The following is a 25,263-nucleotide window of genomic DNA, read 5'->3' as shown; positions in this document are numbered from 1 at the left end:
TGGAAGTTCTCACTCTTTATTCAGCGTACCATCTTTAAGATCCCCGCCCCTCTACTATCTCGTTGCGTTCTAGCTAGCCTGGTCAATTTCCTTCTTTCCCTCGGAATCTTATTTTTTTTTGTCTCGTGGCATAAAGGTGTGCCTGGCGCCCATGAGCATTTCATATTCCGAATTTCTGGGTTTCGGGGAAAAGTAAGGCGGACTGCAATTTGTGACGGTATCGTTCCGTCTGGCGTGTAAAACTTTCATCACAATATATACCTTTTTCTATACTAACGCGAAACCATGGTATGGAGTGTAACTAGTGTGCAGTTACGTAAAACGTGTTGGTGGTTCTGAAAAGAACCTGTTTGGGGGTTCTGATAAGAAGCTTTTTCTATACCGACGCGACAATGTACTTGAAACGGTCGTCATATTTTTGTGTGCCGCCTTATTGCCTCCAGCATAGTAACATGGTGTACATCGGAACATGGGTACAAAAGAGAGTACAGTTTAGTGAAAAACCATGCATCATTGAAGTTCAGGGTTACCTCATGCCATCTTTACGCTGCGCTGGAGGATAGAATGGGTGTGTCTAATGTAAGCGCCGCCCCTGTACTATGTTCGGAACATGGTTCCAAGTACATGAAGCTGTAGTATGGAGCATAAGCAAATTATTGTGTTCGTGAGAATTCGAGATCGATGAAATAAAATAATATATTGTTACGATCGCTCTCTAAATACGCAGAATATGGTTAAGTTCTTACGTTCAATATTCAAGAGATTTCGTGAATGCTGATTTAGAAAAAGGTAGTTAGGATGGTTCGTTGGTCAGACTTGCCGGTGCTAAACGGTACGTCCACGCGTTATGTCAATTGTTCCAGCAGATAAGATTCGGTAGAAAATGGGAATTAGGTTCCAGAGGATACCTTGATCGATACGAGGATGATTGTTCTTTGAGTCTGATATGATATCCTGATTAACGAAACTAGAACGAATTTTAATTAAACGAACTGTTTGATTCTTTGCTCGGGTATTCTTATTCCGTTTTATGTAAGTTAGATATTCTGGGTATGAATGAATTATTGTGTGTACCTGATTATGTGTGATTGCACTCATAGGCTTACCCAATGATTTCCAGGGAACTCAACAGTTTCCTTTTATTGCTTTCCTTGGAAGTATGAAGATTCAATGAGGTGGTTTGGATGGACCCTCAGTCCAGATGAGATTGTAGTCAGGGTTTTGTAAATGATAGTGATGATGATGATTCACAAAATTCGCAGATTAGAGTCACCAGGTATGCTTTACTTTTGGATAACTTCGAAGACTGAATTGAAAAGAATATAAGTTCTTAGAACTCTAGACTTTGACTCTAACTTTGCACTTCTTTTACAAGACTTCTGATGTACTTCACAACTTCACACTTCTACCGCAGAACAGGAGCTAGAACTCCAACTGGAACTCTGACTGGCACTCGAACTCTGACTGGAAAACTGACTTTTTAGGCTCTCCAACCCCTTTTAATGACTTTGATTCTTATCCCGTTTGGATGGACCCTCAGTCTAGATGAGATTGTAATCAGGGTTTTGTAAATGGTAGTGATGCACTCATAGGCTTACCCAATGATTTCCAGGGAACTCAACAGTTTCCTTTTATTGCTTTCCTTGGAAGTATGAAGATTCAATGAGGTGGTTTGGATGGACCCTCAGTCCAGATGAGATTGTAGTCAGGGTTTTGTAAATGATAGTGATGATGATGGTTCACGAAATTCGCAGATTAGAGTCACCAGGTATGCTTTACTTTTGGATAACTTCGAAGAATTGAATTGAAGAGAATATAAGTTCTTAGAACTCTAGACTTCGACTCTAACTTTGACTTTTACTTTGCACTTCTTTTACAAGACTTCTTGATGTACTTCACAACTCCACACTTCTACCGCTGAACAGGAACTAGAACTCCAACTGGAACTGGAACCCCTCCTTGGAAGTATGAAGATTCAATGAGGTGGTTTGGATGGACCCTCAGTCCAGATGAGATTGTAGTCAGGGTTTTGTAAATGATAGTGATGATGATGGTTCACGAAATTCGCAGATTAGAGTCACCAGGTATGCTTTACTTTTGGATAACTTCGAAGAATTGAATTGAAGAGAATATAAGTTCTTAGAACTCTAGACTTCGACTCTAACTTTGACTTTTACTTTGCACTTCTTTTACAAGACTTCTGATGTACTTCACAACTTCACACTTCTACCTCAGAACAGGAGCTAGAACTCCAACTGGAACTCTGACTGGCACTCGAACTCTGACTTTTTGGGCTCTTCAACCCCTTTTAATGACTTTGATTCTTATCCCTTCTATTACTTCTCATGAATCTGATTGGTCTTTAATTCCCTTTCTCAATGATCATTTAACAAATCAGAGTACTAACAATTATCTGTCTGTTGTTGCATACCTGAGTCTTCCAATTCTGTACCTGAAACCTCGCGAGTACTGCTAGTCTCGAGGAGCTTCAGGTTTATCTTTTATTCCAAGACATAATAAAGGATTGGTATGACAAATTCCTTAAGAACATAATACCTGATAGAAATAATAAGCGTAACATTTTTCCGGTCAAATAAGTGATAACGTAATTAAAGATTCCAATAATATAACGGAATATAAAACAAGACAAAAGTATAAACTTATAAGTATAAATCAATAAAATTAATTATATCAAACGATTAATCGACATATGTATGTGTATAATGTCTGTATAGGTTAGGGTATAACAATAATAATATGGTTGGCCATGGGTATAAGTGGCTGTGTATATGTATGGGTTAACTAATATCGTATATTGGAGGGCTGAGACGTAACAATATAATAACATTAATAAATAAACGTTACAGATAATAAATTATTTCAATATTTGTTGCTATCTACGATAATCAATGCGAGAGACTGTTAAATTCATCTCTTCACCTGGCATGCTAAAAGTGAGAGGAAGTCTCCATCGCGCTGAACTCAGACTAGAACTTATCTCTACTGTCATTTCGCGGGAGATGGATAATTAGATCTCTACCGTTCATGTTTACAGGAGATCGAATAAATAAAATAATATAAATAATAACATTAATAAATAAACATTACAGATAATAAATTATTTCAATAATTGTTGCTATCTACGATAATCAATACGAGAGACTGTTATATTCATCTCTTCAACTCGCATGCTGAAGGTGAGAGGAAGTCCCCATCGTACTGAATTCAGACTAGAAATTATCTCTACCGCCATTTTGCGGGAGATGGGTCAGCTGTTCTCAACCACTTTTCAGAACGAGTTCCAATGCAGACGAGCTTCTCAAAACCAATATTGTACGAGATTGTTATGACCATTTCAATTGTTTGACCGCCTCGAAAGAAAGAGGTGACAGGTTCGCATTAAGGAGGTTCGACAGTAACTTGCTAGTGAAAACAACGTCTATTTTTTTTTCGTTACTCCATGAAAAATTGCGATTAATAAAATTATTTCGATTTTCAACAGTTAATACGTACATATTCTTAAGGTTCTTCAGCATAAAAAAGAAAAAATTTGATTAGGATAATATATCAACGCCTTCAGTAGTTTTATAAAAAAAAAATATGCGTCAGCGTCGCATTTTTGACACGCACACAAGAACGTGTACGCGTGTGAATGTGAAAAAAATTTGCGAGTGGTGTGGAGCGTCATGCAATCCACCAAATATATGTATATGTAACATATATATATATTGTGACGTGGCATTTTGTGCACGTCACAAAAGAGAGAGGGAAAAGGCGATATAAGAGCTACACTGTGAGGTCCGCGAGGCAACCTAACATTTACGTCGAACGTGGACTGAATTCAGCGTGTAGAATATTTAATAATTCCCTTCGGGGTCAGTATTTTGTATGTTACTAGCGGTGGTCGGTCCCATAAGGGACCCAATCAGAGAAAAAGTAGAAGTAACGAGGCCCGTGGAACACCAGCGACGGCCCTGACTACAGCAAAGGGACCCGGCCAATGCGATCAGCAGCACTGGCGTGACGTAGCCAGCAGGAGGAGGGCCAGCGCGACCGCAGAGCACTACTGAGCAAGGCCACCTACGCGGAAGGACGCCGCGAGAAGATCCAAGATTCTGGCAGCATCAGGGGGTTGCAGTGGCGGCCTGGAGCCGTACTACGGGGGATAGGGTGCAGATGAGATTCCCGCCCCAAGAAAATACACTGCAATCGCCCAGAAGAGGAGAAGATGCGCAGATCTATTTTTCTAGGATCCCGGAGACAATTAAACATCGCGGGCGAATTGGGCCGCATAGGGGCTAGCGCTAATTTGATTGGGCCCAAGGGTAATATTCCTTCGCGCCACTAGGGTACGTTAGCGGGCGAGCGATCGGGTAGCGTCACTTGCGGTGTTGGTGACGACTTGTACGGTGCGTGTGCCAAAAGTAGATAGAAAAGTATAGAGAGAGTAAGAGAAAAGTATAGAGAGAGTAAGAGAAAGTGTAGATAGAAAAGTATAGAGTGAGAGTGAAAGCAGTGTAAAGAAGAAAGAAAGAGATGGATCGAGAGGACTTGGATGAATTGGAAAGGGCTATTCGGGGTGAGTGACGCTACCGAGCTACATGATTTTGTACTTGATCGAGATTAACTGGACCATAGATTTAGCTGCTGGATCTTTGGTCCAGACAGCGAGCGTCGCCTTCCGCTTACACGATCGTTGAGATCCGATGTTGGCCAATTCGGTGGCGATCTGGAGGATCCGTTATCTCGTATCAAAGTTTAGTTTTTAGTTTTGTGTTTGTTTATTCGTAGAGCATGTTTGAAGAAAATGCATGTAAATTATTAGTATCCAGTCCACGCTACGCGTAATCGTTTCGGTCGTGCGTTATGTAGGCACACAGTGTGTTGCACACACAGCGCCACACGACTGAACACCACTACCGACCCCTATGGCTTAGCGCCTATCGTCAGTTGCGCATAATTATATTTCCGCGAGTTGGGAATCCAGGGACGCCTGGTGCACCCTCGCGCGAAAATGAATGTTACTCGTCGTAGGACCCAATCTGGTATGAATTGTCTACGAGAGATTATGGAAATTATTAATTGTCGCGATGACATATTTGAAACTGGCGCGTGGCGAAGACTTTGGGTTGAAGGATTCGTCCGCAGGGTGAATCGGCGCCCATTAGGCTAAAGGGAGGGGGTGCTATCCTTCACACGAAGACAAAGCGCGTGAAGATCGAGAAATTCCTGCTTGGACACGCGACGACGTAAGACGTTTTGTTGTATTTGGTTTATGAGTACGCGAGTGCACAAACTGCCATTGGGCCGACGATTGGTTTTCTGGGATTACGCGACCAGGGAACAACACGGTAAGCGAGGATATCTGACGTTTTCTGAGCGACGTAACTTCGTGCAAATCCTGGTACCGGAGTTTTGTTTGTTTCGTGATTTTCGACTACGCGTCTAACGAACACGCGGAGGGACAATCCCTCATCTCGAATAAGACCACGGCAAGATCGTCCGTCGACCGGCAGGGTTCACTGTTTAGAACTTTTGTTTGATCTTATTTTTGGATTAGAATTTTTTACGTTCCTCCGAATTGTTTCGTGTTGTTCCGTCCGCAAGGAAATTATACTATTGATTTTGTGGCGCGTAAAACGCGTACAGGTCTTTGACGGTCGGCTATCGTAGTATTGTAAACGCGGATTCGCCACGTTACGATTTTGAATTGAATTCGTACGGTGCGCGAAGTACTCTGTAATATCTTTCTGATTGTACTTCTGTTTCGTCTTTTGATTTATTTTTAATTACTATTTCTTTTGTAAATAATAACTTCGGTCCTGTACGAAATCGTCGCGCTTCGCACCGCCAATTTTCTCTAATAAACCGAACCTTTTTATTTTAGATCGAAGTGCCCAAATTCTTTTGTGTGTCGCGAATTTCAATGCAAGTCGCGTATCATATTTCTCATGCTGTGTGCCAAATTTCATTTTAAAAAGTTGGAAAATAATTTTAATATAAGATACTATCGAACCTCCTTAACACAATCACTTTGTTTTGCAAGCTCCACGATATAATCGGGTTCGCGAATAACCATATTTCTGTTGTACCTGCTGTCAATTATTTCGTGCAGTAAGGAATTCTCGTAAAATTTGGTTAGATGAGGCAGCATGTTATCTATCAAAAATTTATCGTCTGCATGGACAGTAGTTACCTTGATTCCATGAGGCGTCCACAACACGAAGTAGCAATACTGTCGTTGACTTATGTGGAGCTACCCTTGGATCTGGTAATAGAATTTGCGGCGTTTGTTCAGGGATCCATCTTTGTTGAAGATCCCCGCCACGGCTGGTACATTTGCTGCGATTCCTTCATCCGACGTCTTATCTCTGATGGAGAACGGGCACTTGATCTCTACGATCCCATCGTCGCTAATGAGACCATCTGGAGTGGCACCTAGAAAACAGATAGATTTATCTATAAATAATCCGCAATCCTAGATAATGTGACCCATCTGTTCCTCGAATTGCTTGCGGGCTTTTATTTTCGAAGTCTGTCCGTATAGCATTGCCGGTGCTAACTCCCTCGTTATACAGGATGGTCTTCACAAGCGCTTTGCACAGCGACGTGGGTCTGCGTCGGCACACAGCTTTGATGTGAGAAGCTGTCAGTAGCTTCCTTCGCAACACGTTCCATCGTTCCGTTCGTGCTGTTCGGTCGTCGAACGGTCCAGCTCGGCCCCATCCTGTTGCAGTTCCCGAAGACGACTGTAATGCTCTTCCTTGGCTTGCTGAAATTCGTCTTCTGGCAAATATGGCTGCGACCTTTGTGGGTCATAATCCTTATCAGCTCCGCAGTGTCGTTTTTTTTGCTGGCCCACTGTCCTTGGGCTCATTTGCGCTTTGACGCTTTGTTGCTCAATGTCTCTTCGTCTCCTGCGCATGCCGCCGCTGATTTTCCAGGTTGAGTGCAGTCATCGATGGTATCTTCTTCAAAGCAGTAGTGACTGCTGATAAACTTCGGCCCGTGTTGTGCTGAACAACAGCTCCCGGAACATCTTGCGTTGTAGGAGCCACGTTTGGCGAAGTGGATTCGTTTGCCACCGATGAACTTGCAAATTACGGAATTGTAGCTTTCAGCCATGTTGCTCGTAACATTCCGCAGTAGGCTATCGGTATGGTGGCTCAGCTGAATTACGATTTCTTCGAACCGGTTGAATAATCCCATGCGTTTCAATTCGGGAACTTGATTCATCTCGTCGGACTTCAGCACTCCGCTGCAGAAAGAGGAGACAGTTTTCATGATCTCCGAATATATGATGCGGAATATTTAAGATGTGGCATCGTAGGTCATATTTTTTTTGCTGCGTTTCCGTTTTTTCTTCGTTGCGATATTTTACAGCTTTTACGACAGCAGTTCTAAATTTCATGACTTTGCCTTCGATGATGGTTCTCCAATTACCTATGCGTCCCTTTCCCTTTGTGGACTCTTGTACTTTATTACATAGATTGCGAAGTAAGTGATTCGTGCATTCCATCTTCTTCACTTGCACGTTTTCCTACGGATTCATATTCAGAATCTTTTTGTACACACTGCTGTCTCCATCAGCAATGAGTTCCGTGTACATAAGATTGTGCATTTCAATGCTGCTCCAGAATCCTTCCGTGATGGTGTCACTTTCCATGCTTGTAGAGCTCTTATTACTTCCCCAGTTCTTAAAACATGTATGATTTCGGGGCTCCACGCCCTTAGCATCGGCGTACGCACATAACGCATAATATTTGTTCCTCACGCCAATGAAGAAAACCTTTCTCGTATGGTAGCCCACGATAGCTCCAACACCTGCGAGGAAATTGTACTTCTTGTATGACCGAGTCATCCAGCTCCCGTCGGCGACCACTGGAATCATCGCGATTCCATCTTCGGTGACATCACCTCAGGCAACTGCAAGATTCATTTCCTCCTCCGCAGCCGCTGTCATATCTTCTGCTGCGGCTTTTGCGAATCCATCGCCGACTATTTCTGCATACTGTTGTAACATTTTGCTGGATGGAGACTGCACAGCCATCGCCGACAGCACCTGCTTTAAATGCGCACTACCGATGCCTGCGGTGATGCATCCGGCAGCAGCGACTGTGTGAACATCCAGACCGGAGTCGTCGGGGGGATCTGTTCAGACACTACTCTTGAAATGGCACATGCGAGACTGGAATTGAAATTGAGTCTTTAGTCCGTATCTATGTGTCTCAGTCAATACCAGGTCGCGACCACTCGTTTCCGCGATCGATGAATATATCCTCGGCAAAAGTCATGGCGTTTGACGTCGATGGTAGTCGCATTGTGTCTTCTTCACTATCCAACTCTACCAAGGAATTGCATGTATATCCCACCGTCACATCAGGTCGTATTGAATCACTGATGTTCGATATTCTGCCAATTCGCCTTAATCATGTTTATGGAGCCTAGACAGGAAGAGACCAAACTTCAATGGCGGAATGCTGAAAAAACGGGCCTAAAACATGGCTCTAGTAGCTGGGAATCCGGGGACGCCTGGTGAACCGTTGCGAAGTCCTAGGGGACGACAGAAACCATCGCGGGACAGCCCGTAATCACTGTTCCCGAATCGTATGAATTGTCGCGAAGACGGATTTTGAATTGTAGCGCGTGGTGTCAGATCGGAGATTTCTGATTGGGGCCGTAGGACCAATCAGCGGTGGTTGCGCATAAGGGAGAGGTTGATACTCTCCGGTGCTCCTGATTACGATCGAAAGAGAAGGCAACTTCCTTCTTCTTGCTTGGACCGTCGACGACGCGAGTCGTATTTTTGGAACCGTTTGTTACCGGGGTAATTGCTGTGGAGAATCCGGACTTCATCCGAGGCCGCGTATACGGGCTCAATTCTCCAAATCGAAGATACGTAGAGATTTCGGTAAGCGATTTGTGAAGTTTTGTGAGCGACGAAATCTCGTAACACCCCGCGTTTTTGTACGTTTGTCGTTGAATTGTGCCTGTAGGCACGTGGGAGATGTTCCCACTCGTAGAATCGCGTTAGTGTTGAGTACGAGATTCCGCCGGCCGGAAAGGGACTGTGTTCGCGTAAATATGCTGCCCATCGTGGACATATTTATCGCGCGTTTGTCAATCGAATCGAATGAATGTGTTCGAATGATAAGTTCTCTCGGCAATGTTGAGTGTTAGATCTCCGAATCTTATTGTATCGCGTTCATGTTAGGGACGTGTTGCCGTATTGAGATTGTATGTAACTGAATCGTTAGCGAATTGTTCGGAAGTATTTATTGGATATTGATTGTCGAAAATGTCGAATAGTATCGAATCGTATGAAAGTATTTATTGAATGTCGAAAGTATCGAATTTTATCGGATTGTACGTTTGTATTTGAGCGAACTGTAAGAATTAGACTGCGTGAAATGTTTTAGTTGCGATCTTATTGGGTTCATTATTTATTTCGAAATTGTTCAATTTGGATTTTGTTATATCCGCGTGGTCGCATCCGAAATTGGCGCAAAATAAACGATCGATTTTGTTATTGTTGACCCAAAAAGCCGGAGTGTTTATTTTGTTGAAATGGTCCTTACTTTGAAAGATCCCCGCCGCCTCCGCATAGCTGAGTTAGCCAACGTAGGCACGCGAAGACCAACCGTAGAAGTGATACGTGGTTCCCGTTTTGGAACTTGGCGCCCAACAATACCAGAGGTATTATTTTGAATTGGATATGTTAGCCCTGGGTTGCCTGGAACGCGAAGGAATCGCGTAAGTTGTGCGCCGGTCAGTCTCTCATCTCCCGACGAGGCTCGATCGCGAATTATACGTCACAGTGTCAAGATCATGATTGAATGCATGCAAATACAATACATAACCCGAATTTTTTTTATATTCAATTACCGAAGGATTGCAAAGCAGATTTTATAGATGAAAAAGATTAATGTTCAAATGTAGTAATGAAAGTCGTATTCATTTTCAATAGTATCAGTGGACATGGGCAAGCGGTGTGCAATTTCAGGCTGCTCCACAGGAGATCCGGAGGAAATAAAGAAGAGGAAATTGCTTCAAGAAAAGCCAGTGTATTTATTTGGTGTCCCAAAGGTAATTACATCCTTAATTTAAATTATTTTCATCAACATCATCCAGCCATATCTGTCCATTGCCAGATATATGGGCCTCTCTTAAGTTACGCCATAATCCTCTGTCACTACCCTTTAGCATCCAGTTGTTAACATTTCTTTTTTTGTCATTAGTCCATCTCGGTGGTCTGCGATGACTGCATCTGTCTGTCAGTTATAGGTCTTCATTTTATTAATTTTCTGCTCCATGTTTCATTTGCTTGTTGAATACCAAACCACCCAGTTTTGGGTGGTTTGCCTCTATAACAACTCCGTCTTCTCCCAGCATTTCTTGCTTCACTTATATTGTACATAACGGTTAATAATATATTTTTATTTTGTAGGCTGCAGCCGAAGCATGGTCGACTGCAATCGAAGCAACGACACCATTAACACAAAATGTTGTGTGTCAGTATCACTTTGCTGCTGAGGATATCATTACGCACTTCGTTCATCCAATGCCTGATGGAACGGTAGTTTCTATTGAACGAGAGAGGTACGTGCTATGAAAGGATGCATGCCCAGTTGCCGAGGCAATTCGTTAAATGCCGCAGTCACCTGAAATCGTAAGTTTACAATACTCATAATACTGATTTATTGGGTGATCTAAACAGTATTTTCCGATTTTTTATTAACTTTGAATGAATAAATCGGAAAATACTTTTTAGATCACCCAATATTTCTTCGTAACGAATGAAGAACATGAATTATAGATCAGGTATATACTGAGTTTTCTTTGTACAGCTTGGCCAATGGTCTGGTTCCACTATGTCTGAAGCTGTGGCAATTGAGAGCACGTCGGAAGCTGGGGATAATGTCAGCACACGCCAAGCGGTAGACAACGATTACAAATCACGGGGTCTCGCAGACAGTCACGACAATAGTGATTTTGACAGCGATAAAGAGATGACAAGTCTGGTGACAGACGCCCTAGTTTCATACAGCATGGAAAATCTGATGACTGATCTAGCAGCTAGCCAGTGGAGAGAGAGTTGGGCATGGAGCCGCAATGTTAAAGAAATAGTTATAGTTTATCTGACACAGTATAAATACAACTTGCTATATGCAAAATAAACATATTTTCAATACAACGTTCCATGTTCATACATCATTCATTAACTTATCAATAATGTGAGGAATTTGAGCGTGAATCTGGAAGCTAAAACAGAAGAATATTCCAGATAAATGTTGAGGCACAAAGTTGATTAACAATTTCAATAGGGTAAGCATCGACATTTGTTCATATATACTTTTCAACTGCGTAACATTACTTTTTTATGGCATCTTTCTCCTTTACTTGCTTTGCTGCCCACCATTTCTCCTGAGCAGCAAACCATTTCATCTCGCTCATGGAGGATAGATATCGACAACGGGAACGTCGTCCGGATTGTTCATGTCTAAACGATAACTACAAAAATAATAATGAAAATGTAATTGTAATCGTAATACTTTATTAAAATTAATATGAACGTTGCTAACCTTCAAAGTAACTATTGGATTTCGCGGCCGGCGCCGAGTATATATAATGATATAGCCAGTCTCCGTGTATATACAGGGTGTTCCTTATGAAACGCACTGTAGTAACACCGTTGCATTCCTTGTCAAATTCTAAGGAATACGTGTATTTTGATTTTTTATTTCATGTGTCAAAATTTCAAGATAATCAAGGTTGAAGTTGCAGTAATGCGACCAATCAGAACGCGTTCAAACGGAGCGTAGATGACGTCGCGAGTCAGCCCACAAGGCCTGCTTACACTAGGCCGATAACACTAAGAGTATCGTCTCTTGCATCTTACTCAATTACATGCAGATAAACAGGGACACTACGACGATACTCTTAGTGTTATTGGCCTAGTGCAAGCAGGTCTTGCGGGCTGGCTCGCGACGTCATCTACGCTCCGTTTAAACGCGTTCTGATTGGTCACATTACTGCAACTTCAACCTTGATTATCTCAAAATTTTGATATATGAAATAAAAAATGAAAATACACGTATTTTTTAGAATTTGACAAGGAATGCAACGATGTTACTACAGTGCGTTTCATAACGAACACCCTGTATAAATATTGTGACGTTGCAAAATTTGCCGTCACGAGTTCTAGTATTAGCTCTCGCGTTTTTAGGCGTGACGCATTACCGCCACGCACTCTAAACAGCATCACTGCAACACACTCCATGGGTCCTAATATAATTTCTTGTCTTTTATAAACTAACTCTTTTGTATCTTAACTCTCTTTGTAACACGCCATCACGGGCGGAGCGGAGAGCCGACACCAAGCCAAAACCGAGGGAAAGACACCCCGAATCAACCTCAGGGGGAAGACAGGGCCCAGACCCCGCCAACATCAGGGGACCTCCAAACCTCTCTAATAACCAAAGGACCCGCTATCGTATCGCTTGCCGATTGACGGCAGGAGAGGCATCAGAGCAGCGGCCCAGCCGTACCTAGCTAGCGGTATGCGCCAAAGGCCAGACGCGCTCTATTTCCGCGGTGCGCCTCTCAGGCTTCGGATACACGGTGGCTGACGGGAGAAGGGACAACACCCTCCCGGGGATGCAGGGACAACAGCGATAGCCACCGACAGAGTCCAGGGTCCAGCTATCCCGAGACTACTGCGACTAAGGGAGGACGTGCCTCCACCCTTCTGAAAGCCAAGGCATCGAGGAGGATGACCCCGTGGATCCTGCCGACGGTACAGCCAGGAGGTTGCCGTAACTCTAAGGTCCCGGAGAGAAGAGTTACCCTCGAGAACCGGCTCCGTAGATGGGGAAACGTGCACCTCGAGGGAGTAACCGCATCCGTATCATCAGGCAAAGCCGAAGAACCTCGCCGGGGGAGACAGTCGTCGTAGTCTATTAAGAATCATAATGCCGAATCATTAATAGTATGTTATCGTAAAGATTCGATTACCATTATTCCGAGTTCAGAAGGGTCCCAAATACTAAGTTTGAATTATGGCGAGAGCGAAGGAGTTCAGGAGAAGGCCCGACGCGCTAGATTAAGGGTGGGGGAAAACCTCACCACCGAGCGTAAGACTATCCGATAGATCGCTCTCTCGCTGGCAGTCCGTGGTGGTGTAAAAACGTTTTGATTATCGCTATTACCGGCGAGTTCCGAAGTTCGATTACCGTGGAATTTTCCTAGGGTCTTATCGTCCCTTGCTACCGTTCTCGAATTCTTCCGATTCGAGACAAGTGTAACGCGGGAAAATTCCGTATCTATCGTATTTTCTTTCTCTATTGTAATTCCATATTTTGTAAATTTTATTATGCGTGCGAATCCGTGATTTTCTAGACCCTGGAGTGTGGCCACGAGGCCTACGTGCCGTTATCGCTTCTCGGTAACGAGACATATTATAGTACGCGTTTACTTCTGTCTGGCTTTACTCGTTAGTTAAGAAACAACCTGTGAACTATTTGTCCTTAATTATTCCATTCTCGGGAGTGTTCGATTCGGTCCTCCCGATATCTTTCTTTTCTTTACTTTGTATCACCATTGCCGGCATATATCGAGGGTATATGCATATATCGTGGCGTATAGGCATATATCGTGACTGTGTGATATACTGTGAATTGCCATTGCCTCGCTTCCCTTAGTGTTAAGTGCTATCGTCTGTATTTCATCTGCAGGGCTATCGTCGCGTGAATTCCGCGGCTACGCCACTGTGCGCTGTTGCTAGGGCTATCGTGCGATTCTGTGGGAAAAACCCCCCTCACATGGCTGTACTCTAAATATTCGTAACTGTCGGCATATTTTGTGTTTCTTTATTTTTTTTTGTATCTCAAGCGTCGCGTGATTTTGTCCTCCCTCTAGGGAGTGTAAACGTGTGATAACCTAGGGGACGTAACTCTCGCGCGATTCCCGCTGTAAACGCCCGTTGTTACTTTTGTGCATCTCTGTCCTAATAAAGAGGACCTTGTTATATTTGGTTACTTCTCCGTCTGATTATTTTCTCGCTCTCGATATTACCTAGTCCCAGACTCAGCCCCTCTATCATTTTGTTCCGCGGGAACAGGCTGAGCTAGTGTGTTGTCGAGCGGATTCTCGCGAGGGCAACTACGGAATCTCTTGTCGTCCCGAAGACGGTATTCCTAGAGAATACCTGGCGCCCAAGACTTTTCGCCGGCTATCGTCCGTATTAGTTCTCTCGTGGGAGCTCGGATATTTGTGGCGAGATTCCTAACCCCGCTACCGTCTCTCAGTTTCGCGCGTAGGAATATCGTTACAATATATATACGTATATTTTTATATACAACATAGGTATGCATGCCTTGTTCAAGAAAGTACTGTTGCAAGCGCCGCAGGCGGTATTATCGGGAAACCCTACTGCAACCGTATTTTTGACCCAGTATTGGCACCCACAGTGTGACCTCCTCCAGTCTAGGCTCCATGGTCGTGCTTCTGTTCTTGCTGCACGAGATAACCCCACGTTTCGTTTGGCCGAACGTTTTGACGGCCACACTTTTCCAAAGCGATCACGATGCTTTTCGTTCGTAATGTTTCTCTCCATTTCACTGAATGATACTAATTACACTACACTATATTACACTGCATTGCATTGCACTGCACTGCACTGTACTCCACTGCACTACACTACACTACACGACACTACACTACACTACACTACACTACACTACACTACATTACAACTACAACTACATTTACTACACTGCACGAACGGTATAACGGAGATGATGAGAAATCTTCCGATTACTAGAACAACACCGGTGAACACGGATGTCTTAGAGCAACATCGTGTGCAGTGTACAGTTTTTATATAGAACATCAAAAACGTCACGCCTCGCGCCGACATCTCGCGCTCTGATTCGTGTTCCAGGGAGCCAATAGCTCCCACATGCTGCCCTTTGTCTACAGCGCTTTGTTCTGGAATTTTCCAATGCTAAAATATATGGACAAAGACTATTCTGCTATCTTTGAAACTACTATTCCTAATTAAACTTTACTTTAATTAAACGAAAGTAGACTTGAGACGAATACACTTATTACTTATGTAAAATACAATTGTTTATAACAATAGGCAATTAATAGTTATCATTGATCACACCTTTTTTTTACGTTTATATCCCGAGACATAATATCTCCTATGCAATACCAAGGCTTTATCTTACTTGAACGTAGTTTCGGCATCCTGAAGGGATTCTGTTAATTAATACTAAAATTACTAACTTTTACCATTCAACTGCTAGTTAATTCAATTAATTCCTACGTTCAAATACACGTATGTCTACTGACTGACTTTTACGTTACTTGCACATACTAACATCATGGTAAGTATTTTAATTAATTCAAAATTCTCTCTTTTGTTAAATGACCATTAAACTATTACTCGTTACTACCAATTACCAATTCTAATTGTTCCAATCTCTTTGCAATTGACTTTCAACGAACTTGCATTTATCCTGTTAACGATAGCTCTTTTTTATCCTTAAGAAACCCTCTTAATTGACAACTACCATTAACACTATATGGAATTTTACTTATCAATTCTTTTCAATGCATTCAATCCTTATTCTTTCCAAGCTGTGATTACTTGACTCTACTTCTAAACCAATTGGACGCTGAACTAATGATTAGCCCATTTTAATATCTGTTAATTCAACTTACCATGTGCAATTCAGTATTTTGCCTTGTTTTATACTAGGCACGTATGATCAATGTTCTGAACGATAAACTAAATATTTTTTCTTCAGAAAACTACTTTTAAAATAAAACTCTTTAAAATTAAATGTCCAAGGAGTATTCTATCTCTCTTTAAGCTTGACTTGTAATTTCTCCCTGAACAGCTGATCTGTCTCTAAGCTCAACTATATGAAGCTACTATAGACATTTATTACTGTAATTTATAAGTCTAGTATATCGTCTGTTGACAATGTAAGTTATATCAATTATTGCAAAATAAAGCATTCTATTTTTGAACATAATCATCAACATAACTTATTATACCTTTTTCCTCAGGACTCAACCCTCGCATGCTCTTTTGAACCTTGTTCTTTGGCATCACATCGCCTGGTCCATCCAGCATCCTTTGGATTGATAGTCCTAGATAGGCTAATCAACTAAGAACTTATCTTAAGAAACGACCACCACTTGATCCTATCAGGTACCAAATAGCAAAACAGGAAATGGCAACCTCCATATGTGCGAACAACTCGTTACCGGTTGCAAAGTTTTGTCAGCAACTGTATAATTTAAGGACAGCAGTCCAAGAAAAGAGGCCGGCGATGTTCAATAGTAAGGGCATCATACTAAAAATGTGTATTTTGTTTTATTCCAAAAACAGACAGAACTTTCCGGTAGACCTAATATATATTGAATAGTATATATTGAAAAATATCTTTCTCCTTTTTCAGAATACAAAACAGAAAATAGCCCGGCGCTAAGGCAAACAGGAGAGCCAATAATCGTGGTTGGTACCTTAAATTGTACCTGTATTTACATATGCTTTATTATGTAGGGCCGTTTGACAATGTAGCTATGATTTCTTTTCCAGACGCCAGTAGGTCATCCGCCAGCGCCTTATACAGCTCAATATGGGATGGTTAGTATAATAATAGTACATTATGATACAAGTGCGGAAAGTTGATGATTTCTGACGAGTATGACGTTGGCAAACGTCAACGAGTACACGGGTCTCACGATTAGAAATCACCAACCTACACGCGTATCATATACTATTTTTTGCAACGCTGTACGGAAAGTATTTAGTTTGTGCACGAAAAAACAAGTACGATATTCCATGCGGGAATGTTATGATTCCCGCACACTCTCAACTCATCAAGAGTGGACCATTTTGTGCTTGTTTTTTGGTGCACAAACTGTATACTTTCCGTACAGCGTTGCAAAAATTAATATTACGCTGTTAGATTGCTCATTTGCTGCATGAAATCAACATCTCCATATACATATATAATAATTTTCATTATGATTACTTTCAGCAGCAGTGCGGGCCAAAAACTCCGCCCGGGGTTAGTATTTAATATTATAGAAATATTTATCCGCGTGTTTTATCTAGTAGACAAAAACATTTGTGTAAATCTATATTTTTGTTTTCAGTATGTACTGCATGGGCCACCACCCATCTACGAGCCATCTCCCATGTACGGGCCACTGCCCACCAACTACGGGCCATCTCCCTTGTACGAGCCACCGCCCACCAGCTACGGGCCACCCCAATTTGCGGCCCCGTCGCAAAGCTATGGGCCCCGCCAAGCAGCAGCGGCGCCGTGGGGCACCAGGGCGTATTCGGTAAGTTTTGAAAAATATTTGTTCATCTGTATCCTGTTATCATTCCTATGATTATTGTTATTATAAATAATGAATCTATTTTTTGCAGCAGCAGCCATGGCAGAATAGTGCCCCACCGTTGAACCCCCCGACTTATAGTTGAAGTTACCCGCAGTGGGGGTGGGGGTGGCCACGTAAAGAGCGCCCCCGGTGCCGCAATAATAATAGTAATAATAACAACAACAACGGAGCCCATAAGTGTTGCGGCCACCGCTGTTGCCATTAGAAAACTTATTTTATATTAGAAAACCTTATTAATAAAATAATTAAAAAATAGTAGTTTTATCTAATGTTTCCTTCCTCATCCCGTTATTCCCCTCTTCGCAGTCGGTCCCGCGGAACTGTAGTTTGTATAACAGATTCGTAGACTGTTATAAATTCCGCAGTTAGGTGACATACTTGGCCAAGGAAAAAACAGTGAGGTAGGTCGCTGAGGTATTGATAAATGAGGTATTGAGCCTGCCTGGTAGTCGCAAGGCTGCGGGTTCAACTCTTTTTGTATATAACTTTTTTTTTAGTTATTACGAGTAGTTATTGAACTTTATTAATAAATTTTATAAAAATTATTAAAAAATAAGAAATTTACATAATTTTTTCAATGTGAAATTCCATTTTTTTTTCATTTTATCAACTCTTCAAAGAATTCGTAGTTTACTAACAATCATTGATTGTTTAACGTTTTCTGATATTAGTTTTCAATAGCACATCGTTTTTGACAAATTCCATTTCCAGAGTGAAATTATAAGTTTTGTAAGTGATTTATCGCATGGAAATTATCTTCGAATGAAGAATATATGGAATGAGTACGGAAAGATTTCTACCTGAACACACCTTATATCCACCAAGTGCGTTATAGTAATCGAGCAGGTAGCATAGCTCACCCGGTACACGGAGAGAAGGATCTGGTACAAAGTACCGACTATCGGGTAGAAAGTACCATAAAATTCTCTTACATGGTGACTGTAGCGACATTCTGGCAAATATTATTCTAACAGAAAAGAAATTTTACTAAATAATATAATAATTTTTGTTATCACAAATTTTCCCATGACGTTTAATAGTTTTTATATGAAAACTGATACTTTTTACTATAAAATATGGTAAGCGGTGACACGCTGCTGCCGTGAATTGACGCCCGCGACTCTGCGATTTTGGTCGGCATATGAGATGTGTTATCGTGTGCGGCATTTTGGCCTTCTTTGTTTTTTATCGTTTTTAACAATTTATCGAAATTCTATCTATGATGTAAGTATTAACAATAATATTATATTGCATAATATCAAAATTTAACACGAGATTAAGTATTATATCGATAAGTATTGACATTTGAAAATTCTAACCTCTTAACCTCAATCGTATACGAAACACGCCGTTAATTATTATTTCAGAGAAAACATTTGTTTGAATGGGATACTATACACTCGCGTCCAGTGAGTCTCGTGCGGACCGTAGTACGGAGCGGATGTGCTCAGTGCGGTGTTTTTGAAATCTCACGAGTGAGTGAAATACTAAATAGAACAATACCTCTTAAAACAAAGATACATTGCAGTAAAACATTGTATTATCAAAGAATCATTAATATAACAAAATACAATAATATATAATAATTATTGTGGGTGAAGAGCCACCCAAAAGTCCTGACGAAACCCTTAATGGAAAACTAACGACGAATGAATTTGAAGATGTATTCATCACCAAAAAAAGAAAAATAAATAACATAGACATGAGCTCTATAAAAAAGAAAAAACACGATGGGCAAAATAGTGGCATCGCAATTCAAAACCGATTCTCCGCCCTATCGGATGAGGAAGAAAAAGATGAGACCTCCGATATGGAGACGAACGAAGACCCAAACCTGGCGCCTCTGAATGACAAAGGACCAAGCAGAACGCGCAGCACTAAGAAGACAAAGAAGCCCCCTCCACTAGTCATTCATGAAATAGTGGAATCGCATGCAATGTTTGTGAAAGTACTGAAAGACATCCTCCGGGAAAAATTCCACGTGAAGTATCACAAAGACTTCACAGAAGTGTTTACATCGAATAAAGCAGAGTTTGAAAAATTAAAAAGCATTTGGGAAAGAAACGAATACCAGTTTCATACATACACCAGTAAACAAGCTAAAATGTGCACCTTCGTGCATAAGAGGATTGCACAAAAACATAGATTTGCATGATTTAAAAACCGAACTCGAGTCTCTCAGTTAGAACCCAGCAAACACTGAATATAGTAGTTACATTACCTGGGTGTAACAAGTAATATAAAAGTTTGTACATTACAAGAACATAACTGCTCAATGATATTTTCGCAAAGGTGGTACATAACAATGAGTATAACTATTATATAACATTTTGGTTATAACAACCATAATAAGAGTAACCAAATGAGTATTGATGTACATTGTTTTGTAAAATTGTAATCAAGCATTAATTTTATTATGCGTTTAGCGAATATAATATATTCGACTCTGATTATTAAGAGGTTGAAGAATTTTCAATCAACCGTAATGCAACTATACATTCAGGACTGAAAATTACAATACTTGAATAAAAATAGTTTATCTACATGGTATCAATAAATTCATAACCGACTAGAAATTTCGGTATACTCTGTGACAAGAGTCCCTAACCAGACACGGAGTATCCGAGCGAACACTAGTTCGCTGCCGCGCCACTAGGTGGCCAAGGCAACTCGCATGAAAGAACGTAGGACCGAGTAAATAATTAAGCCGCTTAATGCATCATTCTTATCATTTACATGTCGTATCATTAATACGACATTTATACTGAAATATTTTGCACCAGAGTGAATGGTGTAAGATTACAGCAATATTCAAGAAATATTGCAATAATATTGCAATACAGTTTAGCAGTACGCAGGTACTATCTGAGTTATATTTTATTAATATTATGCATTGATATTTCCGAAATATCGACCGGCAATATTATAGCAATATTGTGATGGCAACGTGCTGAGCGGTAATATTTTGCACCAGAGTGAATGGTGTAAGATTACAGCAATATTCAAGAAATATTGCAATAATATTGCAATACATTTTAGCAATACGCAGGTGCTATCTGAGTTATATTTTATTAATATTATGCATTGATATTTCCGAAATATTGACCGGCAATATTATAGCAATATTGTGATTGCAACGTGCTGAGCGGACATTGCAAGATTCCTGCAACATTCCAGAAATATTTAAACAATTTTTAATATATTTCCGTAATATTGCATTATTTCAAGGGAAACTTTTGGCAATATTGATAAAATATTTCTGTTCAGTGTGGGGATCTACATGATACACGGGTTATATAAATAATATCAACATGTAATATAACAATCGCATGTAAGTTTGATAACATTCATATAACAATACTCTGTAACATTGATAAAAACGTGATATTCGTTTGAGTGTCTCATTTTAACTTACCTGCGAGTCACTTGTAACAAGCATGCTATATTACTTGTTACATTGCGTTATGCTACTGTTACATTTATATTATGTTGCAGTGTTTGCTGGGAAGGTGCACAATATAAACACAAAACAGCCAATGTAAGCACCATACTCAAGTAAATACAACAGCAAATAAGTTATCTAGGATATACGAAAATCACATGGGATAACTTCATAAACAAGAGAAGAACCTCTCAGTGCCACAGATGCCAGGCATGGGGCCATGCCGCAATTAACTGTTACGCCAGAGCGGCCTGCCTTAAATGTACCGGAGAACACCTAACAAAGGACTGCAAAAAACCTCCAACGGAACCAGCCAAGTTCGTAAACTGTGGAGAGGACCACCCTGCTAATGCTACATGCTGTGTTGCATATAAGGTAGTTGTACCGATTGATGTTGGTCGAATCTAGATCCACAGCGAGAAACCAGAAAAACAAACTGTCACCCAGCAAACACTGCAACATAATATAAATGTAACAGTAGCATAACGCAATGTAACAAGTAATATAGCATGTTTGTTACAAGTGACTCGCAGGTAAGTTAAAATGAGACACTCAAACGAATATCACGTTTTTATCAATGTTACAGAATATTGTTATATGAATGTTATCAAACTTACATGCGATTGTTATATTACATGTTGATATCATTTATATAACCCGTGTATCATGTAGATCAAAAGATGTATATTTGGGTTTACACTAAATAATGCATACATTTTGATCGCATCTTATATTTATTATGATATAATAAAACATTTATAATTATAATGTATGTATTGTATTGCTCTCTCTCTCCCTATTTGACTAGGATTTCGAAGAAACTTGTTAACAAATAACAATCAAATCATTACAACCTTGCAATAATTTGAATACAGGTCGCATAAAGAAGAAATAATCGTCTCAAGCTCTTACATTATGATTCCTTGGTCTCTCTATGTAATCTCTGTTTTGCAAACCGAAACCATTCAGCTATTACAACTTCAATCTGGTCTGCTTAGAAAAACGGGTATGTGGCTATTATGTAGTCTAGGAAAATTATAATATAATGTAGGGTGCGTAGCGTTTCGTGGCTCGTATAAGTAGGTGGCGGTAAAAGAGCGAGCTAAGCGAGGCCACCGACGGAGGGCAGCGCCACGCAGTAGTGTAACGCGTGCGAGAGTACGAGCAACAGTGTAAGACGTGCAGTATTGAATAAATTGTTCTAAATCTTTTCCCCAGTGTATTGCCTCCTAGACCCAGCCATATGAGAATAGGAATACCACAATAATATGGTTTTAATCAATTGAAAAATAAAGTTATAAATAAAAACGTAGTAACAATATTATACCTTTCATAATTTTTATAGCAATTAGCTTTGATACACCAAAATTGTTGCGCAATCTTTTCCAGGAACATTGAGTAGCGCAGGAATTGTCAAAAATCAGTAGCAATATTCGCTGAATATTATTTTTGGGCGAATTTCCCCCAATGTTACTAATCAGGGCAGCCTAAGTATAAATATGGCCATAGTTTAAAACATGAGTAAATTAACACGATTATTCAGTCAATATAAACTAATCCATTCCTACTTACGAATTGGGAAGCCTCATCTTTTGAATTATGCAAAACATTTTCAAATGTTTTAATATTATCTACGGATTTCATTGGTCAAAAATCTTTGATGAGCGCATCGTTCTGGAGAGTTTTAATCTCATTTGTCTGTAACTTAGACAGCCGTTTCTTGATGCTAGTTACGTTTACATTAATAGAGGCGAGCATCCGGGTGTGCTTGGAAAAGCATTCTATATATTAACAAAAACACTGGTGTCACGTTGATATAGTAATAATACTTGAATCTGTACATTATAATCCACCAAATGTTACCATCAATTGTTTCATTCAGCAGTACTATGTCATTCGTTTGTTTATTATCCTGGCTAGTAGTTATGTCCACTGAAATCATTATAAAAATATACATGGTTACGAAAATTTGTGTCAAAGAAATTTTCTATGATAATGTGATGTATTATGAACCAATATTATTATTAGTTTGACTAGAGATGGGCATCATGAGAAGCGATATATCCTGAATATTAATATTGTCAGCTGATGGCAAATGAACCGTGTGGTCTGTAAGTTACATTAATTATGATTTATTATAAGTTTAGACTTATTGTTGAAATATAAACAATATCTCTCGTGTACCGATTGTTTTGTTAACATCTACAATGTTCTGTTCTGTTACGAAATGTCGTTTACGTAGTGTCGAAGGTACAATTGGTGGTGATAGTAGAACTGGTTTTTTTTTCCCGAAAAATCATATTTGTATATCAAATCTGATTGAACAATAAAAAATATTCTTCCATCAACCTTTCTGTTGACTATACGTTACATAGTCCTGCGGATCGTCCTCTGATTCTGAAGTAGATTGTACATTAAGGATAATTTGTCTCCGCCCTCTTCCAAGTTGTGTTTCATCTGATGAACTGCAACTTATATATTCTACCATCTTGCGCGCTTTATCTAAGGACACTAAAATTCATTTAAAATATATATGCTTCAGTTATAAAGTTCGCCCAGAAAAATTAATTGCTCATAGATATACTCACAACATTGTTGCTCGACTTCAACGTCATATGTTTCCCATGTTCCATTTGGTGGTACTTTTTTTTATATTAATAGAGAAATATTTTTTGAATTTTTGGGCCACCGACACAGGGGTCTCTCTTTGTCTCCACATATCCAAGTAGTTGGAACTTCAGACACCACGTCTTCCTCATAAAATTTTACTACTGCATATTCTCCCATTTTTGCGACGGTAGCATTATTCCTTATATACCTAGAAAAACATACATATAAACTAGAAAACCTATGTGTATATATATATTGTGACGTGAATTTCGGAAATTCAGTCACAAAGATTGCTAGGAGGAGGGAACCGACACAATCCACCTGCAACGATCCTCCAAACGTCAGTCACCCGACATTCCAAAGACGGCTTTGCTTGTCTCGCTTACCGTTTATGCACTCTGTTTCCGCCTATCGTCCTTTCTGCTTATTTCTGTTCCGCCTATCGTCCTTTCTGCTTATTTCTGTTCCGCCTATCTGCTTTTTTCGCTTTTATTTTTTTATTTTCGAGCTTTCCTATTCGCACTCGCCTACCTTCTTTACCGTCCTGGGCAAGACACAATCCACCTGCAACGATCCTCCAAACGTCAGTCACCCGACATTCCAAAGACGACTTTGCTTGTCTCGCTTATCGTTTTTGCACTCTGTTTCCGCCTATCGTCCTTTCTGCTTATTTCTGTTTCGCCTTTCTGCTTTTTTCGTTTTTATTTTTATTTTTTGAGCTTTCCTATTCGCACTCGCCTACCTTCTTTACCGTCCTGGGCAAATCTACGTCTACACCACGAGCACGAAGCTGACCGCCAACGAGTGTTCCTGAGTTACCGGACGAGCTATCGACAGAGGCTGGACCAAACTGCTGTTCGTTCCGGAGGACTTCCGTGGAGCCAAGGAGACCCGGGATGGGATCCCTCTACTACTTCTGCCGGCCGCCCATACGGACCGCAAAACAGGGCCTTCGCCACTCGTGCCGCCGATAGGAGGAAAGGATAATCCTCTATCGTGCCGCCCAGTCGCCGAACGTTCCCTAGCGCTCCTGTTATCAGTGGCCCCCGGAGAAGAAACCAGGGCCTACTCTTCGCTGAATCCTGCTGCTCGCACCGAAGACTCACGATCGGCCGCACCAAGGATTCCCGCGCTCAGCTCGGCTCTCTCCGCCTATCTTCGGACTCTAGCGCCTAATGCTTCGTCTCTGGCTACCGTCAAGCGTTAGATTTACCTATTCTGTAGTATTATATTGTGTTATCGCTCTACCGTGCGAATTAGGAATTAATAATTTATGGAGGGGGGCCCCTAGGGCTCTTCCTCTAGCGACGAATTCCGGCTCGTTCACTTACGTTTGGAGCATCTTAGCCTGTGGTTGATTTTCAAAAGTAATTCCGAGCGAACAAAGACGAGCTGGGTTCGACCCATTCAGATTGCCGAGTTCTACCTCAATTATATTATATTGAAGGAAGGAAGGAAGGAAGTCTGAGGACCGATTTCCTCGATTCCGTACCGGACCTCTTTGGTAAGCACCTTTCGTTACCTTTCTTTTGGAGATTTTGTGAATTTAATTGAAGCAATCCCGTCTAGGCACTTTGCCTCGACGGCGAATTTTCGCGCTTACCGGGACTGAATGTCGTTCCAGTCTCTCTAAGTAAAAGGACGATAGTACCGGATACCGTTATCTTATTTCGCTTTTCTTTTATTATCGTAGAGTCTCTATTATATCGAATATATTGTAATTAATTGCGTTCGGCTGTAATTTAGTGCTTTGGAATTGTCGAATATTTTATAAGTTACAG

General features: G+C 40.8%; 2 protein-coding genes across 2 annotated transcripts; one reads left to right on the top strand and one right to left on the bottom strand.

The window, feature by feature from the left end:
- Positions 1–6,256: 6,256 nt before the first annotated feature.
- Positions 6,257–23,887, bottom strand: LOC107270243. The gene is made up of 7 exons (XM_025087636.1): positions 23,869–23,887; positions 23,461–23,690; positions 23,222–23,383; positions 22,736–22,804; positions 22,445–22,653; positions 22,200–22,359; positions 6,257–6,438 (listed from the first exon to the last, which is right to left on the bottom strand). The coding sequence occupies exons 5-7, from the start codon at positions 22,514–22,516 to the stop codon at positions 6,257–6,259; spliced, it is 414 nt and encodes a 137-aa protein (XP_024943404.1). The 5' UTR covers positions 22,517–22,653; positions 22,736–22,804; positions 23,222–23,383; positions 23,461–23,690; positions 23,869–23,887.
- On the top strand, positions 8,581–11,671 carry LOC107270242. The gene is made up of 3 exons (XM_015745085.2): positions 8,581–8,911; positions 9,968–10,669; positions 10,848–11,671. Exons 2-3 carry the CDS (start codon positions 10,649–10,651, stop codon positions 11,175–11,177), a joined length of 351 nt encoding a protein of 116 aa, XP_015600571.1. The 5' UTR covers positions 8,581–8,911; positions 9,968–10,648; the 3' UTR covers positions 11,178–11,671.
- Positions 23,888–25,263: the final 1,376 nt, after the last annotated feature.

Source organism: Cephus cinctus, unplaced genomic scaffold, assembly GCF_000341935.2.
Source record: "Cephus cinctus unplaced genomic scaffold, Ccin1 Ccin1_scaffold0710, whole genome shotgun sequence".
Lineage (NCBI taxonomy): Eukaryota > Metazoa > Arthropoda > Insecta > Hymenoptera > Cephidae > Cephus > Cephus cinctus.
Note: the sequence above shows the minus strand (reverse complement) of the source record. Positions and strands in the feature narration are given on the sequence as shown.